This window comes from Mobula hypostoma, chromosome 6, assembly GCF_963921235.1.
Source record: "Mobula hypostoma chromosome 6, sMobHyp1.1, whole genome shotgun sequence".
NCBI lineage: Eukaryota > Metazoa > Chordata > Chondrichthyes > Myliobatiformes > Myliobatidae > Mobula > Mobula hypostoma.
In genome coordinates, this window is record NC_086102.1 from 667,614 (window position 1) to 691,937 (window position 24,324).

Consider the following 24,324-nt stretch of genomic DNA (forward strand, 5'->3'; position numbering starts at 1 on the left):
GATGTTGTCTACATGGACTTTAGTAAGGCCTTTGACAAGGTCCCACATGGGAGATTAGTTCAGAAGGTTCAGACACGAGGTATCCATGGAGAGGTGGTAAACTGGATTCGAAATTGGCTGTGTGGGAGAAGACAGAGAGTGGTAGTGGATGATTGCTTCTCAGACTGGAGGCCTGTGACTAGTCATGTGTCTCAGGGAACTGTGCTGGGACCATTGTTTTTTGTTGTCTATAGCAATGATCTGGATGATAATGTGGTAAATTGGATCAGCAAGTTTGCTGATGACACTAAGTTTGGAGGTGTTGTGGACAGTGAGGAAGGCTTTCAAAGCTTGCAGAGGAATCTGGACCAACTGGAAAAATGGGCCAGAAAATGGCAGATGGAATTTAATGCAGACAAGTGTGAGGTGTTGCATTTTGGAAGGACAAATCAAGGTAGGACATACACAGTAAATGGTAGGGCACAGAGGAGTGTGGAGGAACGAAAGGATCTGGGAGTACAGATACATAATTCCCTGAAAGTGGCGTCACAGGTAGACGGGGTTGTAAAGAAGGCTTTTGGCATCCTGGCATTCATAAATCAAAGTATTGAGTATAGGAGTTGGGATGTTATGGTGAGGTTGTATAAGACATTGGTGAGGCCAGATTTGGAGTATTGTGTACAGTTCTAGTCACCTAACTATAGGAAGGATATCAGTAAGATTGAATGAGTGCAGAGAAGATTTGGGTGCCGGGTCTTCAGGAGTTGAGTTAACAGAGAAAGATTGAGCGGGTTAGGACTTTATTCCTTGGAGCGTAGAAGAATGAGGGAGGATTTAATAGAGGTTTACAAATTTATGAGGGGTATAGACAGAGTAAATGCAAGTAGGGTCTTTCCACTTAGATTGGGAGAGATAAATACAAGAGGACATGGCTTTAGGGTGAAAGCGGAAAGGTTTAGAGGGAACTTCTTCACTCAGAGAGTGGTGGGATTGTGGAACGAGCTGCCATCTGATGTGGTAAATGTGGCCTCACTCTTAGGCTTTAAGAATAAATTGGATAGATACGTGGATGGGAGAGGTCTGGAGGGTTATGGACTAGGTGCAGGTCAATCAGATTAGCGGAATAAATTTTTGACCCACACTAGAAGGGCCGAATGGCTGTTTTCTGTGCTGTAGTGTTCTATGGTCTGAACCCGCCATTTTATCAAAACGCTGTGCTATGAACTCAACTTTGCCAATAGCTTTAACCATACTCAAAAATCAAATTAACAATTCATCCGGGATACAAATATCCACCCCACTCAACATGCATGCATTATTTGCCAGTAAGCCCACAGAGGCACACCAGTGCCCCACCCCAGCAGCATCCATACCAGCACAGATTTAAACACCCAGCCCACTGGTTCAATGCTCAGAGCAATCACACAGCATCCAACTGGATGAGCTCCCACAATTGTAACCCTTAGGCTCAGCCAGCACGTGTTCGCCTTGGGGAAGACAACTTCCGGCCCCGACAAACTGAGAAATCTCGTTCGTGTGGATGCTGCGTGATGTGTTGCCCGGTTACAAATCTGCACCGCAAACTATCAGACAGTACACCATATGCAATTAACTGATTGAACTTTATAAATCTTAATCTGAATATAGGGTTAGTAAAGAAAATAAAAAGAGAAAAGTCAAAAGTGCATGTTGGAGCTCAAAAATACGGCCATTCATCAACCATCGACCTCCTCCAAGTGTCGCCGACCTTCGGACCCTCGATCCCGGTCCACTCCGTACAGTGGTCTTCCAGCTCTCTCCACACACGGCTTCCTTCTTCTCCTCTCGCTGACCAAGGACCACAGAAATCTCTCTTCCAAACTCACACGAAAGAACAACAGCATCCCAAGCCCCGTTATCTCCAGTCATAACCCAAACTTTGCTGCTACAGAGAAACCATTACATTATCAGTGAAACCTTACAGCATGTTAAACTTATCCACATATTGTGTCAAGAATCCTTCCTGAACACACCTAATAAACTCCACCCCATCTACACCCCTTTCTCTAGGGACATGCCAATCAATATTTGGGAAATTAAAATCTCCTACCACAACAGCCCTGTTATTATTACACCTTTCTAGAATCTGTCTCCTTATCTGTTCCTCGATGTCCCTGTGACTATTGGTTGGTCTATAAAAACCATCCAGAAGAGTTACTGACCCCTTCATGTTTCTAACTTCCACCCACAGAGACTGAGTAACCAATCCCTCCATGACCTCCTCCTTTTCTGCAGCCCTGGCACTATCTCTGATCACCTGTGCCACGCCCCCACCTCTTTTGCCTCCCTCCCTATCCTTTCTCAAATATCGAAAGCCTGGCACTCGAATTAACTATTCCTGACCGTGAGCCATCTAAGTCTCTGTTATGACCACAACATCGTAGCTCCAAGTACTGATCCATGCCCTAAGCTCATCCGCTTTGTTCATAATACTCCTTGCATTAAAATAGACACATCTCAAACCATTGATCTGAGCACGTCCCTTCTCTTATCACCTGCCTATCCTCCCTCACACACTGTCTCCAAGCTTTCTTTATTTGTGAGCCAACTGCCTCTTCCTCCGTCTCTTCAGTTTTGTTCCCACCCATCAGCAATCCGAGTTTAAACTCTGCCCATTAGCCTTAGCAAACCTCCCCACCAGGATATTGGTCCCCCTGGGATTCAAATGCAACCGGTCCTTTTTGTACGGGTCACTCCTGCCTCAAAAGAGGTCCCAATGATCCAGAAATCTGAATCCCTGCTCCAATCCCTCAGCCACGCATTTATCCTCCACCTCACTCTATTCCTATACTCACTGTCACATGGCACAGGCAGTAATCCTGAGATTACTACCTTTGAGGTCCTGCTCCTCAACTTCCTTTCTAACTCCTTGTAGTCTATTTTCAGGACCTCCTCCCTTTTCCTACCTATGTCATTGGTACCAATATGTATCTTCTCCACCCGTATCTGCAATGTATCCTTTGACAACCTTCATCATTGTTGACAATTCCACCTATCATTATGCCATATGACCATAAGACATAGAAGCAGAGTTAGGCCATTCGGCCCATCGAGTCTTCTCCGCTATTCTATCATGGCTGATCTCAGATCCCACTCAACTCCATACACCTGCCTTTTTGCCATATCCTTTGATGCCCTGACCAATCAGGAAACGATCGACTTCCACCCTTTATATATGAATGGACTGGGCCTCCACCACAGACCGTGGCAGAGCATTCCACAGATTTACTACCCTCTGGCTAAAAAAATGCCTCTTTACCTCTGTTCTAAAGGATCGCCCCTAATTTTGAGGCTGTGCCCTGCAGTTTTGCATACCCCCATCAAAGGAAACATCCTTTCCACGTCCAACCTATCTAGTGTATTCAAGATTCGTTAGGTTCAATGAGATTCCACCCCCCCCCCCACATTCTTCTAAATGTCACCGGCACACTTACTAACCCATCTATTTACACTTTCATCCAAATCATATATTTGTGAAATAACAGCATTCCCAGCACTGATCCCTGTGGAACACCACTGGTCACGGGCCTCCAGACAGACAAACAGTTCCCAACAACTGTCTCTGCTTTCTATGGGTAAGCTAATTTTGAATCTAATCTACAAAATAACTGTGGGTCCCATGCATCTTAATCTTCTGGATGAAACTACCATGAAGGACTATGTCAAATGCCGTACTTAAAGTCCAAAAACACGACATCCACAGCCCTATCATCATCAATTACCTTTGTCACTTCCTCAAAAAACTGAAATCAACTTTGTAAGACATGACCTCTCCTGGACAGAGCCATGGCCCAGCAATCTCTTCTCTTGCCTTATTCAGTAACCTGGGATATATACTAAATGGCACTAGGGACATCCACTTTAATGCTCTTCAAGGCAGCACCAACCATAGTGCTGAAAAAGCCTGATCACACAAGCAGACAGCACATTTGTTTGAGGTTTCATGCTGATGACTACTTGGTGTTATCATCCTAACTTCCACTGTGAACTGTACTCTGTGGGTTAATGGAACAATTGCACTGTAGCTGAGCAGGGTAATAGCTCTGTAGGAGAGGAGGGTAATTGCTCTGTGGGTGAACAGGGTCATTGCTCTGTGGGTGAACAGGGTCATTGCACTGTGATTAAACTGGGTAATTGCTCTGTGGGTGAACAGGGTCATTGCTCTGTGGGTGAACGGGGTAATTGTACTGTGGGTGAACGGGGTAATTGCTCTGTGGGTGAATGGGGTAATTGCACTGTGGGTGAACGGGGTAATTGTACTGTGGGTGAACGGGGTAATTGCACTGTGGGTGAACAGGGTAATTGCTCTGTGGGTGAACAGGGTAATTGTACTGTGGGTGAACAGGGTAACTGCTCTGTGGGTGAACAGGGTATGTGCACTGTGGGTGAACAGGGTGATTGCTCTGTGGGTGAACAGGGTAATTGTACTGTGGGTGAACAGGGTAACTGCTCTGTGGGTGAACAGGGTATGTGCACTGTGGGTGAACAGGGTGATTGCTCTGTGGGTGAACAGGGTAATTGTACTGTGGGTGAACAGGGTATTTGCACTGTGGGTGAACAGGGTAATTGCTCTGTGGGTGAACAGGGTATTTGCATTGTGGGTGAACAGGGTAATTGTACTGTGGGTGAACAGGGTAATTGTACTGTAGGTGAACAGGGTAATTGCTCTGTGGGCGAACTGGGTAATTGCACTGTGGATGAACAGGGTAATTGCACTCTTTCTGAGCAACATAATGACCCTGTAGCTAAACAGGGTAATTGCACTGTACATGTAAAGTTAGTTCCATTGTAAGTGAAGAGGGTAATTCTACTGTGGATGAGCAGGGAATTGCAATGCGGGTTAAGAGGGTAATTACGCAGTGTGTGAGCAGGGTGCTTGCACTGTAGGTCAGCATGGTAATTGCACTGCAGTTGAACAGGGTAATCGCACTATTGGGAAGCAGGTTAATTGCACTGTGCATGTGCAGGATAATTGCTGTGGCTGAACAGGTTAATTGCACTGTGGGTCTGCAGGGTAATTCCACTGTGGGTGAGCAGGATAATTGTAGTATGGGTGTGCAGGAGCTGGAAAAGGCATGCAATAATGGTAAGACACAATTGTAATGGGGGTCTCAATATGCAAGGGGATTGGGAAAATCAGGTTGGTGTCAGATCTCAGGGCAGGGAATTTGTTGAATGCCTATGAGATGCCTTTTCAGAGCAGTTTGTGCTTGAGCCTACTCGGCAAAAGGCTATCTTAGATTGGGTGTTGCATAATAGTCAATCTAACGAAAGGAATGTAAAGAGTTTAATGCAAAGGAACCCTTAGGGGCCAGTGAGGTACTGAACATAATATGATTGAATTCATACTGCAGTTTGAGAGGGAGAAACATAACTCACATGTATCAGTATTGCAATGGAATGAAGGGAAAAAACCATAAGATTTAGGAGCAGAAGTAGGCCATCTGGCCCATCGAGTCTGCTCCGCCATTCAGTCATAAACTGATCCAATTCTTCCAGTCATCCCCACTCCCCTGCCTTCACCCCATACCCTGGCTAATCAAGAACCTATCTACCTCTGCCTTAAATACACCCAATGACTTGGCCTCCACAGCCGCTCGGGGCAACAAATTCCACAGATTCCACCCTTGACTGAAGTAATTTCTCCGTTTTCAATTCTAAATGGATGTCCTTCAATCCCTCTTGTCCCAGAATCCTCTACCATGGGTAATAACTTTGCCATATCTAACCTGTTCAGGTCTTTTAACATTTGGAATGTTTCTATGAGATCCCCCTTCATTCTCCTGAACTCCAGGGAATACAGCCCAAGAGCTGCCAGAGGTTCCTCATGCAGTAACCCTTTAATTCCTGGAATCATTCTTGTGAACCTTCTGTGAACCCTCTCCAATGTCAGTATATCCTTTCTAAAATAAGGAGCCCAAAACTACACACAATATTCCGTGTGGTCTCACGAGTGCCTTTTAGAGCCTCAACATCACATCCCTGCTCTTATATTCTATACCTCTAGAAATGAATGCCAACATTGCATTCATCTTCTTCACAACCAACTCAACCTGCAGGTTAACCTTCAGGGTATCTTGCACAAGGACTCCCAAGTCCCTTTGCATCTCTGCATTTTGAATTCTCTCCCCATCTAAATAATAGTCGGCCCACTTATTTCTTCCACCAAAGTGCATGACTATACACTTTCCAACATTGTATTTCATTTGCCACTTCTTTACCCGTTCCCCTAAACTATCTAAGTCTCTCTGCAGGCTCTGTTTCCACAACACTACCCACTCCTCCACCTATCTTTGTATCATCGGCAAATTTAGCTACAAATCCCTTAATACCATCATCCAAATCATTGACATACATAATAAAAAGTAACAGTCCCAACACTGATCCCTGTGGAACTCCACTGGTAACCAGCAACCAGCCAGAATAGGATCCCTTTATTCCCACTTTCTGTTTTCTGCCGACCAGCCAATGCTCCACCCAGGCTAGTAACTTCTCTATAATTCTATGGGCTCTTATCTTGCTAAGCAGCCTCATGTATGGCACCTTGTCAAGGGCCTTCTGAAAATCCAAGTACACCATGTCTACTGCATCTCCTTTGTCTACCCTGCTTGTAACTTCCTCAAAGAATTGCAGTACGTTTGTCAGGCAGGATCTTCCTTTCAGCAAACCATGCTGGCTTTGGCCTATCTTGTCATGTGCCTCCAGGTACTCCATAATCCCATCCCTAACAATCGATTCCAACAGCTTCCCAACCACTGATGTCAAGCTAACAGGTGTATAGTTTCCTTTCTGCTGCCTCCCACCCTTCTTAAATAGCGGAGTAACATTTGCAATTTTCCAGTCATCCGGTACAATGCCAGAATCTATCGATTCTTGAAAGATCATTGTTAACGCCTCCGCAATCTCTCCAGCTACTTCCTTCAGAACTCGAGGGTGCATTCCATCAGGCCCGGAGATTTATCCATCCTCAGACCATTAAGCTTCCTGAGCACCTTCTCAGTCGTAATTGTCACTGCACAAACCTCATTTCCCTGACTCTCTTGAATGTCCGGTATACTGCAGACATCTTCCACTGTGAAGATTGATGCAAAATACACATTCAGTTCCTTTGCCATCTCTGCATCTTTCATTACAATATCTCCAGCGTCATTTAGTATGGGTCCTATATCTACCCTCAGCTCTCTTTTACCCTTTATATACTTAAAAAAGCTTTTAGTATCTTCTTTGATATTAGTCGTCGGTTCCCAATCCTCCTATCTTCCCATTAGCTCTGGCTTCCTTGTATGCCCTCTCTTTTGCTTTTACTTTGGCTCTGACTTCACTTGTCAGCCATGGTACTGTCCTTCTTCCATTTGAAAATTTCTTCTTATTTGGAATATATCTGTCTTGCACTTGCTTCTTTTTTCACTGAAATGCCAGCCATTGCTGCTCTGCTGTCTTTCCTGAAAATGTCCCTTCCAGTCAACTTCGGCTAGTTCCCTCTCATGCCATTGTAGTTTCCTTTATTCCACTGAAATACCAACACTTTGGGTTTTATTTTTTCCCTCTCAAGTTTCAATGTGAACTCAATCATATTGTGATCACTGTTCCCTAAGGCTTCCTTAACCTTAGGCTCTCTTATCACCCCCGGATCATTGCACAACACCCAATCCAGCACAGCCGATTCCCTAGTGGGCTCAACAACAAGCTGTTCTAAAAATCCATCCTTTAGACATTCTACAAATTCTCCCTCTTGAGGTCCAGTACTGACCTGGTTTTCCCAATCCACTTTCATGCTAAAATCCCCAACGATTAGCATGACATTGCCTTTCTGACACGCCTTTTCTATCTCCTGCTGTAATTTGTAATCCACATCCCAGCTGCTGTTCGGAGGCCTGTATACAACTGCCATTAGGGTCCTTTTACCCTTACCATTTCTTAACTCAACCTATGGAGACTCTATACCTTCCAATCCTATGTCATCTCTTTCTAATGATTTAATATTATTTCTTATACACAGAGCCACACCACCCCCTCTGCCTACTAACCTATCTTTCTGATACACCGTATGTCCTTGGACGTTCAGCTCCCAATGACAGCCATCCTTTAGCCATGTTTCAGAAATGGCCACACCGTCATATTTGCCAATCTGTAACTGAATTTCAGGATCATCCATTTTATTTCTTATGCTGCGTGCATTCAAATATAACACTTCCAGTCCAGTATATGTTGGTTTCTGTTTTAATTGCATCACGCCTCTATTGCCCTGTAAATCATCCCACTGCCTGTGATTAAGCCTCATATTCTGCCTGTTCGGCATGTGGTCAAGTGGTTAAGGCGTTCGTCTAGTGATCTGAAGGTTGATAGTTCAAGCCTCAGCTATGGCAGCGTGTTTGTGTCCTTGAGCAAGGCACTTAACCACACATTGCTCTAGTCTGTGCGAGGAGTGGCGCCCCACACAGACTTCCAATCTGCGCCTTGTAAGGCATGAAAATGTCCGACGCAGGCCTCTCATGGTCTGAGTCGACACTCCCTTCCTCCCTGCCTATTCTTTCTATCATCTCTTTGGTGCGCTATCTTTGCCGTTCCTATTACAAAGGAAAAAGTGCCAGTCAAAGTCAAAGGTCTTAAGGTGGATAAGTCACCTGGGCTAGATAGACTACATCCCAGACTCCTGGGAGAGATTGCTGAAGAGATAATGGATCCATTGGTCATGATCTTCCAAAAATCACTTGATTCTGGCATGGTCTCAGAGGGCTGGAAGATTGCAAATGTCACTCCACTCTTTAAGAAGGGAGGAAGACAAAGAAAGGAAGCAGAAACAGAAAGGGGGAAATAACTTTACTGGGTGTTTTTGTAGACTCCCCAATAGTAACAGGGACATCGAGGAGCAGATGGAGAGGCAGATTCTGAAACGGTGGAATAATGATAGGATTGTTGTGGTGGGAGATTTTAACTTTCCTAATATTGACTGGCATCTCCTTAGAGCAAGGATTTTAGTGGGGTGGAGTTTGCTAGGTGTGTTCAAGAAGGTTTCCTGACACAATATGTAGATAAGCCAACCAGAGGAGAGGCTGTACTTGATCTGATAAAGAAGGCAAATGTAACGTTGGCATTTATTTCAGGGGGAATAGAATAGAAAAGCAAGGAGATAATCCTGAGCCTTATTAAGACACTAATCAGCCTGCACTTGGAGTATTGTCAACAGTTTTGGGCTCCATATCTCAGAAAGGATGTGTTGTCATTGGAGAGACAACACCCAAAGGAGGTTCATGAGGGTAGATGTGGAAAGGAATTTTCCCAAAGTGGGAGGATCTTGGACATTTAAACAAGGCACAGACTCAGGATAGAGGGCCGGAGAAACACAGAGATGCGGAGAAATTTCTTTAGCCAGAGGGTGGTGAATTTGTGGAATTTGTTACCACAGGCAGCTTTGGAGGCCAGGCCATTGGGTGTATTTAAGGTAGAGCTTGATAGGTTCTTGATTGGCCATGGTATCAAAGGTCACGGGGAGAAGGCCCAGAAATGGGGTTGAGGAGGGGAAAAAAGAATCAGCCATGATTGAATGGCAGAGCAGACTTGGTGGGCCTAATGGCCTAATTCTGCTCCTAAGACTTATGATTCCAGAAATGAAGGAGTTAACATGTGAGGAGCATTTGACAGCTTTGTGCCTGTTCTCACTGGAATTTAGAAAAAGGCGGGAGGGGTGGGGAATGTCATTGAAACCTACCGAATGTTGAAAGGACTACATTAGGTTGATGTGAACAGGATGTTTCCTATAGTGGGGGTATCAACAACTAGAGGGCACAGCCTCAAAATTGAGGGTTGACCTTTTGGAAGAACAGAACTAAGGGGAATTTCTTTTTAGCCAGAGAGTAGTGAATCTGGAATGCTCTGCCACAGACTACAGTGGAGGCCAAGTCCATGCGTTTATTTAAGGTGGAAGTTGATTGTTTTCTGATCAGTCAGGGCATCAAAGGATATGGCGAGAAGGCAGGTGTATGGGGTTGAGTGGGATCCGTGATCGAGCATGATGGAATGGTGGAGCAGACACGATAGGCCGAATGGTATAATTCTGCTTCTATGTGTTATGTTCTTCGTGTCTGAGATTTGTTCAAAGCTGTATTGTTTCAAGTATGTGCTTAAATGTCTGGTTACTTATCCATGTTCAAATGCCCTGGATGGTTTACTCTGCTCACCCTACAATGTCCTGGATCATGGTCTCCCGTTTAAATGCCCTGGCCTGTTATATTCTGTTCAAATGTCTCCGGATAGTTATCTGCTGTTTAAATGTCCCCGGATTGTTATCTCCTGTTTAAATGTCCCGGATTGTTATCTCCTGTTTAAATGCCCCGGATAGTTATCTGCTGTTTAAATGTCCCCGGATTGTTATCTCCTGTTTAAATGTCCCAGATAGTTATCTCCTGTTCAATGCCCTGGATAGTTATCTCCTGTTCAATGCCCCGGATTGTTATCTCCTCTTTAAATGTCCCAGATAGTTATCTCCTGTTTAAATGTCAGCAGATTGTTATTTCCTGTTTAAATGTCCCCGGATATTTACCTCCTATTTAAATGTCCCCGGATTGTTATCTCCTGTTTAAATGCCCAGGATTGTGATCTTCTGTTTTAATGCCCTGAATAATAGAATAGTACAGCCATGGCTGCCTGCTGGTGACATAGTGGCATCAGCGCCGGACTTTGGAGCGAAGGCTCCTGAGTTTGAACCCAGCCGGCTCCCCAGGCACGCTTTCCATCCGTGCTGGGTGGAGCGTAAAAAAGAAATTGCCTGCTACAGAAACATCAACAAAAAAAAACTCCCTGTGAGTTTAAAAAGGCAATTTCCTTTACAACCATGGCTGACAAGGGAAATCAATGCTATTGTAAAAGCAAAAAGAAGGGCATACTACAAAGCAAAAATTAGTGGGAAGATAGAGGATTGGGAAGTTTTTAAAAACCTGCAGAGAGCAACTAAAAAGATCATTAGAAGGGAAACAATGTAATATGAATGCAAGCTTCAAAATAATATCAAAGTGGATAGTAAAAGTTTTTTCAGGTTTGTTAAAAATAAAATGAAAGTGGATATAGGACCGCTTGAAAACGAGGCAGGGGAAATAATAACAGTGGACAAAGAGGTAGATGATGAACTGAATGAGTATTTTGCATCGGGCTTCACTGTTGAAGGCACAAGCAGTATACCTGATTTTGTAGTGTGTGAAGGAAGAGAAGTGGGTGCAGTCTCTGTTACAAGAGATGATGGAGTACTTGGTGACACAGGACAAGATAGTGCAAAGTCAGCAGGGTTTCCTTCAGGGAAAATCCTGCCTGATGAACCTGTTGAAATTCTTTGAAGAGATTACAAGTAGGATAGATAAAGGAGATGTGGTGGATGTTGTATATTTGGACATTCAGAAGGCATTTGACAAGGTGTCACACATGAGGCTGCTTACCAAGTTAAGAGCCCATGGTATTACTGGAAAGTTACTAACATGGTTAGAGCATTGGCTGATTGGTAGGAGGCAGCGAGTGGGAATAAAAGGAGCCTCTTCTGGTTGTCTGGCTGTGACTCGTGATGTTCTGCAGGGGTTGGCGTTGGGATCACTTCTTTTAATGTTGTACGTAAATGATTTAGATGATGGAATAGATGGCTTTGTTGCCAGGTTTGCAGATGATATGAAGATCTTTGGAGGAGCAGGTAGTATTGAGGAAACAGGTAGGATACAGAAACACGAGGAATTCTGCAGATGCTGGAAATTCAAGCAACACACATCAAAGTTGCTGGTGAACGCAGCAGGCCAGGCAGCATCTCTAGGAAGAGGTACAGTCAACATTTCGGGCCGAGACCCTTCGTCAGGACTAACTAAAAGAAGAACTAGTAAGAGATTTGAACATGGGAGGGGGAGGAATGGATCCTGTCCCATGATCTTCTCATATCCCTTTTGCCAATCACCTGTCCAGCTCTTGGCTCCATCCCTCCCCCTCCTGTCTTCTCCTATCATTTTGGATCTCCCCCTCCCCCTCCCACTTTCAAATCTCTTACTAGCTCTTCTTTCAGTTAGTCCTGACGAAGGGTCTCAGCCCGAAACGTCATCTGTACCTCTTCCTAAGGATACAGAAGGACTTAGACAGATTAAGAGAACGGGCAAGAAAGTGGCAAATGAAATACAATGTTGGAAAATGCATGGTCATACACTTTGGTAGTAGAAATAAATGTGCAGACTGTTTTCTAAACGGGGAGAAAATCCAGGAATCTGAAATGCAAAGGGACTTGGAAGTCCTTGTGCAGAACACCCTGAAGATTAACTTGCAGGTTGAGTCGGTGGTGAGGAAGGCAAATGCCATGTTAGCATTCATTTCAAGAGGTCTGGAATACAAGATCAGAGATGTGATGCTGAGGCTTTATAAGGCACTGGTGAAGCCTCACCTAGAGTATTGTGAAGAGTTTTGGGCCCCCTCATCTTAGAAAAGATGTGCTGGCGTTGGAGAGGGTCCAGAGGAGGTTCACAAGGATGATTCCAGGAATGAAAAGGTTATCATATGAGGAAAGTTTGATGGCTCTGGGTCTGTACTCACTGGAATTCAGAAGGATGAGGGGGGATCTCATTGAAACCTTCCAAATGCTGAAAGGCCTAGACAGAGTAGATGTGGAAAAGATGTTTCCCATGGTGGGAGAGTCCAGGACAAGAGGACGCAACCTCAGGATAGAGGGGCGCCCTTTCAGAACAGAGATGCAGAGAAATTTCTTTAGCCAAAGGGTGGTGAATTTGTGGAATTTGTTGCCACATGCAGCTGCAGAGGCTAGGTCATTGGGTGTACGTAAAGCAGACATTGATAGGTTCTTGATTGGACATGGCAGCAAAGGTTACAGGGAGAAGGCCGTCTACTGGGGTTGAGGAGGAGAGAAAAAAAGGATCAGCCTTGATTGAATGGCAGAGCAGACTCGATGGGCCAGATGGCCTAATTCTGCTCCTATGTCTTATGGTCTTATCTCCTGTTTAAAAGTCCCAGATAGTTATCTCATGTTTAAATGCCCTCGGATTGCGATCTGCTGTTTGTCCTTGCAATTGGTCAAGCGAGAACCCCTTCAGAACTGACCTTTAATATACATGGTATACACACAAAATGCTGGAGGAACTCAGCAGGCCAGGCAGCGTCTATGGAGAAAAGTACAGATGAAGTTTCGGGCTGAAACCCTTCAGCAGGACTGGAGAAAAAAAGCTGAGGAGTAGATTTGAAAGATGGAGGAGGGGAGAGAGAAATGCCAGGTGTTTGGTGAAATTTGGAAGGAGAGGAATGAAGCAAAGACCCAGGAAGTTTATTGGTGAAAGACACAGAGGCCATGGAAGAAAGAAAATAAAGAGGGAGCACTAGAAAGAGGCGTTGGATGGGCAAGGAGATAACATGAGAGAGGAACAAGGGGATGGGAAGTGGTGAAGGGGGGGCATTACCGGAAATTTGTGTGTGTTGCTCGGATTTCCAGCATTTTAGAAAAAACATAGAAAGCCTACAGCACAATACAGGCCCTTCAGCCCACAAAGCTGTGCTGAACATTTTGTGTCTGTTGCTCGGATTTCCAGCATCTGCAGATTTTCTCTTGTTTTTAATATACATGAGTTTGTTTAAATATGCGGGCCTGTTTAAATATGTGGATCTGTTTAAATGCACAGGTTTGTTTAAATACGCAGATTTCATTATAAATTGAAGGTTCCTTGGTGAACAATGCTTTTTTTTCACAGCTTCAACTGCAACTGAATCAAGATGTGAATGTCTTGCATCAAGACAGTGAGAATTCTCCAAAAAGTAAGCGTGGAGTGTTGCCAAAACAAGCTACAAATATCATGAGGTCCTGGTTGTTCCAGCACATTGCGGTGAGTATTACATAGTGTGCACTTGGTGACAGGTGGTAAGAGAACATGAATCAGATGGCTGTTTCCAATTTGTCATACTCATTTAGACAGAATTGCCTTTTTATTTTCTGTGTTGAATTGATTACATTGTGAATTCTAGGCATATCTATTATCAGGGAGCTGCTCATATGCTAAATGTTTTCAACTGCACGTCCAATTCTCGTCAGCATCACGTTTCGCTGCTCTGCCAGGAATTTGCATTGAATCTTACATTTGACAAGTGGAGTGGTTCCTCTTCCACAGAGTATTGAGCTATTTAGCTCAAAGAAATTCCTGGATTTTACATTAAGGAGCTCTTTGCATAACCATATTATTGACAAAATCTGTGGGAAACATTTACCCAGATAAGCAAAGTTACATTTACCCAAATTGTGAACATAATGTGAAACACCATAGAAGATAGAACGGTACAGCACAGTATAGTCAGTCCTCCTTATCCGCGAGGAATTGGTTCCGGGACCCCTCACGGATACCAAAAAACGCGGATGCTCAAGTCCCTTATTCAACCTGTCTAAATGCGGTGAACCTTAGGACCCAGTGGAACCCCAGACCTTATTTAACCTGGTTCAGTGCGGTGGATATTAGGACCCGGCAGCGGAGCTCTGAATCCACAGAATCCAATCATGAAAATAATCACGATCGCGATTTAAAATAAAGTGGAAATAATAAAGCAATCAGAAAGAGGTGAAACACCATCAGTCATTGGAAAAGCGTTAGACTACAGTCGGTCAACAATCGGAACAATTTTAAAGGATAAAGTGAGAAAGACCCTGCCCCGATGAAAGCTACAATTATTACTAAGCAACGCGGTGGTTTAATTATTGGGTTTTGGGGTTTTGATCCTCCACATCAACCCGGCATGGATGGAGAGTGCACTCGGGAGCTATCTGTCACTGGATCGAACTCGGGAATTTCCGTTCCCGAGCCTGGCGCTGAAACATACGTTTTTTTAAGTGTTTTATATGCAATAGAAAGGTAAAATATATACTATATACTAAGGCAAACGTTTGACTAACTGATTCAAAATAATACCGGATGAATTTCAGTATTCACTAAGGAGAAGGATATTGAATTGTGTAAGATAAGGGAAACAGGTGGGGAGGTTATGGAAACTATGATGATTAAAGAAGAGGAAGTACTGGAGCTTTTAAGGAATATAAAAATGGGTAACTCTCCGGGTCCGGACAAGATATTCCCTAGGACCTTGAGGGAAGTTAGTGTGGAAATAGCAGGGGCTCTGACAGAAATATTTCAAATGTCATTAGAAATGGGAATGGTGCCGGAGGATTGGCGTATTGCTCATGTGGTTCCATTGTTTAAAAAGAGTTCTAAGAGTAAACCTAGCAATTATCGGCCTGTGAGTTTGACGTCAGTGGTGGGTAAATTGATGGAAGGTATTCTTAGAGATGGTATATATAATTATCTGGATAGACAGGGCCTGATTAGGCACAGTCAATATGGATTTGTGCATGGAAGGTCATGTTTGACAAATCTTATTGAATTTTTTGAAGAGGGTATTAGGAATGTTGACGAGGGTAAAACAGTGGATGTTGTCTAAATGGACTTCAGTAAGGCCTTTGACAAGGTCCCACATGGAAGGTTGGTCAGGAACGTTCAATCGTTAGGTATTAATATTGAAGTCGTAAAATGGATTCAGCAGTGGCTGGATGGGAGACGCCACAGAGTGGTGGTGGATAACTGTTTGTCATATTGGAGGCTGGTGACTAGTGGTGTGCATCAGGGATCTGTACTGGGTCCAATGTTATTTGTCATATACATTAATGATCTGGATGATGGGGTGATAAATTGGATGAGTAAGTATGCAGATGATACTAAGATAGGTGGAGTTGTGGATAATGAAGTAAGTTTTCAAAGCTTGCAGAGAGATTTAGGCCAGTTGGAAGAGTGGGCTGAAAGATGGCAGATGGAGTTTAATGCTGATTAATGTGAGGTGCTACATTTTGGTAGGACTAATCAAAATAGAACATAGATGGTAAATGGTAGGGCATTGAAGAATGCAGTAGAACAGAGGGATCTAGGAATAATGGTGCACAGTTCCCTGAAGGTGGAATCTCATGTGGATAGGGTGGTGAAGAAAGCTTTTGGTATGCTGGCCTTTATAAATCAGAGCATTGAGTATAGGAGTTGGGATGTAATGTTGAAATTGTACAAGGTATTGGTAAGGCCAAATTTGGAGAATTGTGTACAGTTTTGGTCACCGAATTATAGGAAAGATGTCAACAAAACAGAGAGAGTACAGACAAGATTTACTGGAATGTTACCTGGGTTTCATCAGTTACAGAGAAAGGTTGAACAAGTTGGGTCTTCATTCTTTGGAATGTAGAAGGTTGAGGGGGGACTTGATAGAGGTATTTAAAATTATCAGGGGGATAGATAGAGTTAATGTGGATAGGCTTTTTCCTTTGAGAGTTGGGGAAATTCAAACAAGAAGACATGAGTTGAGAGTTAAAGGGCAAAAGTTTAGGGGTAACATGAGGGGGAACTTCTTTACTCAGAGAGTGGTGGCTGTGTGGAACGAGCTTCCAGCAGAAGTGGTTGAGGCAGGTTCAATGTTGTCGTTTAAAGTTAAATTGGACAGTTATATGGACAGGAAAGGAATAGAGGGTTATGGTCTGAGTGCAGGTCGGTGGGACTAGGTGAGAGTAAGAGTTCGGCACGGACTAGAAGGGCTGAGATGGCCTGTTTCCGTGCTGTAATTGTTATATGGTTATATGTACCTGTTCCGACTTACTTAGTAAGAGAACTTACAGTTTTTTTTTCAATCCCAATCCACGATAACCTATGCACATCCTCCCGTATACTTTAAATCAGCTCTAGATTACTAATAATACCTAATACAATGTAAATGCTATGTAATACAGTTGTTGTTCTACATTGTTTAGGGAATAATGACAAGAAAAAAAACCTGTACATGTTCGAACAACAAGTTCTGGAAGAGCACTTCCGGGTTTTCTCAATTTGCGGTTGGTTGAATTCGCGCATGCGGTACTCGCGGATAAGGAGGGCCGACTATACTTGTCCTTCTGCCCACGATGTTTATTCTGACTCTTCCCTCTTACAAAGCCCATAACCCTCCATTTTTCTTTCATCTATGTATCTATCTAAGAATTTCTTAAATATCTCTAATGTATCTACTTATACCACTACTCCTGGCAGTGCATTCCGCACACTCACACTATTTTCTGTGTAAAGAATGTAGCTCTGACATTTCCCCACCAATACTTCTGTATAATTACATCCCCTGTATTAGCCATTACTGCCCTAGGAAAAAGGCACTGGCTGTACACTCAATCTATGCCCCTCATTATCTTGAACACCTCTATTAAATCACCTCTCATTCTCTTTGCACCAAAGAGTAAAGCCCTAGCATGCTCCGCCTTTCCTCAGGAGACATACTCTCATTCAGGCAGCATCCTGGTAAATCTCATCTGCACCCTCTATATCATATCACCTCTCAGTCTCCAACACCCCAGTCTATCTAATCTTTCACTATAATTCGGTCCCTCCTGTGCAGGCACCATGTTTTTTACAGCTTCTTCAGCTTAATCACATCCTTCCTGTAGTGTGGTGAACAGTTATGCACACAAACAACATCAGTGGATGTTGTTTCCTTGGATTTTAAAAAGTCCTTTTACAAGGTGCCACATGTGAGTCTGCTTAACAAGATAAGAGCCCATACTATTACAAGAAAGATACAAGCATGGATAGAAGATTGGCTGGCTCGCAGGAGGCAAAGAATGGGAATAAAGGTTGGCTTTTCTGGTTGGCTGACGGAATTGATGGTTTTGTGACCAAGTTTGCGGAAGGTACGAAGATAGATGGAGGGGCAGATAGTGCTGAGGAAGCAGAGAGTCTTAGAACAGATTAGGAGAATGAGCAAAGAAGTGGCAGATGAAATATAGTGCAGGGAAGTGTATGGTCATGCACTATGGTAGAAGGAATAAAGGTGTATTTCATTTTGGCAGTTCTGCGCAAGCTGCTTGTTTTTCAGCTTATGTTTGGGTTACTGTTGAAGATAAGAGACGAAGAGAAATGTGTGCCATCAAATTAGGATGGTCAGATTAAGGGAAGTTTCTCTGGTGAGGGACACTAAGGTTGGTCTTGAGGCTTTTGTTCGAGAGGAAATGAAGAGAGAAGACACTGGGGAGAACCAGTCGCAACGTCCAATCTGGTGGGAGACCCATTTGTTCAAGATGGATTGCAAGCAACATTCGGAAAGTGGTGTGTATTTTCATGTTGACCGAGGGCCCAGCGTGTGAGTGATAGAGAGGTTCAACATGAGCTCCAACTTGTGAACATTTGACTGTTTAATTAGAATGGGCCCTTTTCTTTTTGTTATTCTTTACTAACCCTTTAGTTAAGATTCATAAATATAATTCCTTTAATCATATGCAGTGTACTGTTATTTTGTGGCATTAATTTGTAACAGGATAGCAAATGACACAGCATCCACACAAACCGGGGTTTGGTGTGGGATCAAGCACCCCTCAATCTCACGAATTTGGCGGGGCCAGAAGGTTGTGTTCCCTAGACTTAACGCAGCTAAGGAAACCAGGGTGTTTCATGACTTTCTAAACAAAGAGAAAATTCAAAATCCAAGGTACAAAGAGATTTAGGAGCCTCTGTACAGGATTCCCTGAAGATCAATTTTCAGTTTGATTCAGTGATAAGAAAGGCAAAGGCAATGTTAGCATTCATTTTGAGAGTATGAAAATATAAGAGCAAGGAAGTTATACTGAGGCTTTATAAGGCATTGGTCACTCCACACTTGGAGTATCATGAGCAGTTTAGGGAGCCTAATCTAAGAAATGCTGTGCTGGCATTGCAGAAGGTCCAGAGGTTGTTCTGAGAATGAAAGTGTTAATGTATGAGTAGCATTTGGTGGCTAATGAAGAGGGATCTTATTGAAACCTATTGAATATGAAAGGCCTAGATAGAGTGGATGTGGTGATGATGTTTCCTGTAATGGGTGAATTTAGGAACGGAGGGCACAGCTTCAGAATAGAGGGACATCCATTTAGAACAGAAATCAGAGGACTCAGCAGAAAGTAGCTGATTGGGCAATCGAGGTCAGGTGACCAAGCAGTTTGAACAGCTCAAACAAATAAATAGAGGGGTAGCTCAAGCGGAGCGGCCTGTGGAAAGCGTCCAGTGAGTGAGTGGGTCAGTGAAGGAGTGGAGCTTTGAGGCTTTGACTCAAGAGGCTTCGATGAGAAGAGGCGGAGGACAAGCTTAGAAAAACCAGAGAAACCATAGAAAAACTACAGCACAGAAACAGACCTTTTGGCCCTTCTTGGCTGTGCTGAACCATTTTCTGCCTAGTCCCACTGACCTGCACACGGACCATATCCCTCCATACACCTCCCATCCATGTATCTGTCCAATTTATTCTTAAATGCTAAAGAAGAACTCACATTTACCACCTCGTCTGGCAGCTCATTCCATACTCCCACCACTCTCTGTGTGAAGAAGCACCCTCTAATGTTCCCTTTAAACTTTTACCCCCTCACCCTTAACCCATGTCCTCTGGTTTTTTTCTCCCCTTGCCTCAGTGGAAAAAGCCTGCTTGCATTCACTCTTATCTATACCCATCATAATTTTATATACCTCTATCAAATCTCCCCTCATTCTTCTACGCTCCAGGGAATAAAGTCCTAACCTATTCAACCTTTCTCTGTAACTGAGTTTCTCAAGTCCCGGCAACATCCTTGGAAACTTTCTCTGCACTCTTTCAACCTTATTTATATCCTTCCTGTAATTTGGTGACCAAAACGGAACACAATACTCCAGATTCGGCCTCACCAATGCCTTATACAACCTCATCATAACATTCCAGCTCTTATACTCAATATTTTGATTAATAAAGGCCAATGTACCAAAAGCTCTCTTTACGACCCTATCTACCTGTGACGCCACTTTTAGGGAATTTTGTATCTGTATTCCCAGATCCCTCTGTTCTACTGCACTCCTCAGTGTCTTACCATTTACCCTGTATGTTCTACTTTGGTTTGTCCTTCCAAAGTGCAATACCTCACACTTGTCTGTATTAAACTCCATCTGCCATTTTTCAGCCCATTTTTCCAGCTGGTCCAAATCCCTCTGCAAGCTTTGAAAACCTTCCTCACTGTCCACTACACCTCCAATCTTTGTATCATCAGCAAATATGCTGATCCATTTTACCACATTATCATCCAGATCACTGATATAGATGACAAATAACAATGGACCCAGCACTGATCCCTGTGGCACACCACTAGTCACATGCCTCCACTCTGAGAAGCAATCCTCTACTAGCATTCTTTGGCTTCTTCCATTGAGCCAATGTCTAATCCAATTTACCACCTCTCCATGTATACCTAGCGACTGAATTTTCCTAACTAACCTCCCATGCAGGACCTTGTCTAAGGCCTTACCGAAGTCCATGTAGACAACATCCACTGCCTTCTCTTCATCCACTTTCCTCGAAAAACTCCAATAGATTGGTCAAACATGATCTACCACGCACAAAGCCATGTTGACTCTCCCTAATAAGTCCCTGTAAGGAATCTGGAGCAGCAGCTGGATGACCTTCGACTCATAAGGGAGAATGAGGCAGTCATAGATGAGAGCTACAGGGAGGTAGTCACACCTAGGCTGCCAGAAGCAGGTCGTTGGGTGACAGTCAGAGGGGGGGTAAGCGAAGGTGAGCAGACAAGTAGTACAGAGCACCCCTGTAGCCATTCCCCTGAATAATAAGTTTACCGTCCTGGATACTGTTGGCAGGGACAACCGACTGGGTGTGAGCAACGGTGGCAGGGCCTCTGTCACTGAGTCTGACCCGGTGGTGCAGAAGGGGGGGACGGAGAAGAGAAGAGCTGTCGTCATTGGAGACTCTATAGTCAGGGGAGTAGACAGGAGATTTTGTGGACGTGAGAAGGACACCCGCATGGTTTGTTGTCTCCCGGGTGCCAGGGTCCGGGATGTCTCTGACCAGGTGCACAACATCCTGGTACGAGAGGGAAAGCAACCAGAAGTCATGATATATGTTGGCACCAACGACATACGCAGGAAGAGGGATGAGGGCCTGAAGTGTGAGTTTCGGGAACTAGACAGAAGACTGAAGAACAGGACCTCAAGGGTGGCGTTCTCAGGATTGCTGCCAGTGCTACATGATAGTGATGGTAAGAATTGGAGGAGATGGCAGTTGAATGCGTGGCTGAGGAGTTTGTGCAGTGGGCAGGGTTTTAGATTTTTGGATCATTGGGATCTCTTCTGGGGAAGGTGGGACCTGTACAGATTGGATGGGTTGCACCTGAACTCGAGGGGGAGCAATATCCTTGCAGGTAGGTTTGCTAGCATGGCTCGGGAGGGTTTAAACTAATTTGCAAGGGGGATGGGACCCAGAGCAATAGAGCAGTGAAAGAAGTCCATGGAGTAAAGCCAGATCTAACATATAGAGAGGCTTTGAGGAAAGAGAAGCAGAATAAATGGTTTTAAGGTCATAAGGTAGAAGAGCTAAAGTGCGTGTACCTCAATGCAAGAAGCATCAGGAACAAAGGTGATGAACTGAGAGCTTGGATACGTACATGAAATTATGATGTAGTGGCCATTACAGAGACTTGGCTGGCACCAGGGCAGGAATGGATTTTCAATATTCCTGGATTTCAGTGCTTTAAAAAGGGATAGAGAGGGAAAAGGGGAGGAGGGGTGGTATTACTGGTCAGGGATACTATTACAGCTACAGAAAGGGTGTGTAATGTAGCAGGATCCTCTTTTGAGTCAGTATGGGTGGAAGTCAGGAACAGGAAGGGAGCAGTTACTCTATTGGGAGTGTTCTATAGGACCCCTGGTAGCAGCAGGGATACCAAGGAACATATTGGGAGGCAGATTTTGGAAAAATGCAAAAATAACAGGGATGTTATCATGGGTGACATTAACTTCCCTAATATTGATTGGCACCTGATTAGTTCCAAGGGTTTGGACGGAGCAGAGTTTGTTAAGTGTGTCCAGGACGGATTTCTGTCACAGTATGTTGACAGGCCAACTGGGGGGAATGCCATACTAGATCTAGTATTAGGTAACGAACTGGGTCAGGTCACAGATGTCTCAGTGGGTGAGCATCTGGGGGACAGTGACCACCACTCCCTGGCCTTTAGCATTATCATGGAAAAGGATAGAATCAGAGAGGACAGGAAAATTTTTAATTGAGGAAGGGCAAATTGGGATCTCTTGCAGGATGTTAGGGATAAATTTGTCGCGGTGAGGAAGGTAAAGAATGGTAGGGTGAAGGAACCATGGATGACAAGTGAGGTGGAAAGTCTAGTCAGGTGGAAGAAGGCAGCATACATGAGGTTTAGGAAGCAAGGATCAGATGGGTCTATTGAGGAATAAAGGGTAGCAAGAAAGAAGCTGAAGAAGGGGCTGAGAAGAGCAAGAGGGGGGCATGAGAACACCTTGGCGAGTAGGGTAAAGGAAAACCCCAAGGCATTCTTCAATTATGTGAAGAACAAGAAGATGCCAGAAGTGAAGGTAGGACCGATTAGAGATAAAGGTGGAAAGATGTGCCTGGCGGCTGTGGAAGTGAGCAAGGTCATCAATGAATACTTCTCTTCGGTACTCACCAATGAGAGGGAACTTGATGACGGTGAGGACAATATGAGTGAGGTTGATGTTCTGGAGCATGTTGATATTAAGGCGGCGGAGACGTTGGAGCTATTAAAATACATTAGGACGGATAAGTCCCTGGGGCCTGACGGAATATTCCCCAGGCAGCTCCACGAGCCGAGGGAAGAGATTGCTGAGCCTCTGGCTAGGATCTTTATGTCCTCGTTGTCTACGGGAATGGTACCGGAGGATTGGAGGGAGGCGAATGTTGTCCCCTTGTTCATAAAAGGTAGTAGGGATAATCCGGGTTATTATAGACCAGTGAGCCTAACGTCTGTGTTGGGAAACCTGTTGGAAAAGATTCTTAGAGATAGAATCTCTGGGCATTTAGATAATCATAGTCTAATCAGGGACAGTCAATATGGCTTTGTGGAGGGCAGGTCGTGTCTAACAAGATTGATAGAGTTCTTTAAGGAGGTGACCAGGCATATAGATGAGGGTAGTGCAGTGGATGTGATCTATATGGATTTTAGTAAGGCATTTGACAAGGTTCCACACGGTAGGCTTATTCAGAAAGTCAGAAGGCATGGGATCCAGGGAGTTTGGCCAGGTGGATTCAGATTTGGCTTGGCTGCATAAAGCAGAGGGTCGTGGTGGAGGGCGTACATTCGGATTGGAGGGTTGTGACTAGTGGTGTCCCACAAGGATCGGTTCTGGGACCTCTACTTTTCGTGATTTTTATTAACGACCTAGATGTGGGGGTAGAAGGGTGTGTTGGCAAGTTTGCAGATGACACAAAGGTTGCTGGTGTTGTAGATTGTGTAGAGGATTATCAAAGATTGCAGAGAGACATTGATAGGTTGCAGAAGTGGGCTGAGAAGTGGCAGATGGAGTTCAACCCGGAGAAGTGTGAGGTGGTGCACTTTGGAAGGACAAACTCCAAGGCAAAGTACAAAGTAACTGGCAGGATTCTTGGTAGTGTGGAGGAGCAGAGGGATCTAGGGGTACATGTCCACAGATCACGGAAAGTTGCCTCACAGGTAGATAGGGTAGTTAAGAAAGCTTACGGGGTGTTAGCTTTCATAAGTTGAGGGATAGAGTTTAAGAGTCGCGAGGTAATAATGCAGCTCTACAAAACTGGTTAGGCCACACTTGGAATACTGCGTCCATTTCTGGTCGCCTCACTATAGGAAGGATGTGGAAGCATTGGAAAGGGTTCAGAGGAGATTTACCAGGATGCTGCCTGGTTTTAGAGAGTACGGATTATGATCAGAGATTAAAGGAGCTAAGGCTCTACTCTTTGGAGAGAAGGAGAATGAGAGGAGACGTGATAGAGGTATACAAGGTATTAAGAGGAATAGATATAGAGTGGATAGCCAGCACCTCTTCCCCAGGGCACCACTGCTCAATACAAGGGGACATGGCCTTAAGGTAAGGGGTGGGAAGTTCAAGGGGGATATTAGAGGAAGGTTTTTTACTCAGCGAATGGTTGGTGCGTGGAATGCACTGCCTGAGTCAGTGGTGGAGGCAAATGGTGGTGGCATCCGTTAGTCTCGCGAGACCATGGATCTGCGTCTAGAAAGTCTTGCTTCAGTCTGCGTTAGAGCAGCATCTGTTGTGGCTGTAGAGTCCCACACAGGAGTGACAGTCTCGGCTGCAGCGATTGCACTTGAAGGCAGTGTCCTCCAGTGTCGTCTTGGTGCTGTTTTTCCGACAGGTGCGCTTTTCTTCAGCAGCAAGCCTCAGCTTCTCTTCTCCTCTTTTTAGACCTCTGCGTAGTTCCAGCCTCCATTGAGAGCGATCGCTTGCGATGCCCTCC

The 24,324-nt window shown here is 44.4% G+C and overlaps 1 protein-coding gene across 9 annotated transcripts in view; it reads left to right on the top strand.

Annotated features, from left to right (window-relative positions):
* pknox1.1 (pbx/knotted 1 homeobox 1.1) overlaps positions 1-24,324 on the top strand; it is a 295,655-nt gene that overhangs the window by 195,239 nt on the left and 76,092 nt on the right. For all 9 annotated transcript variants that reach the window (XM_063050187.1, XM_063050192.1, XM_063050191.1 and 6 more), the window contains one exon: positions 13,731-13,862. In XM_063050187.1, coding sequence (XP_062906257.1) covers positions 13,731-13,862 — 132 coding nt within the window. The remainder of the gene's footprint in view (positions 1-13,730; positions 13,863-24,324) is intronic.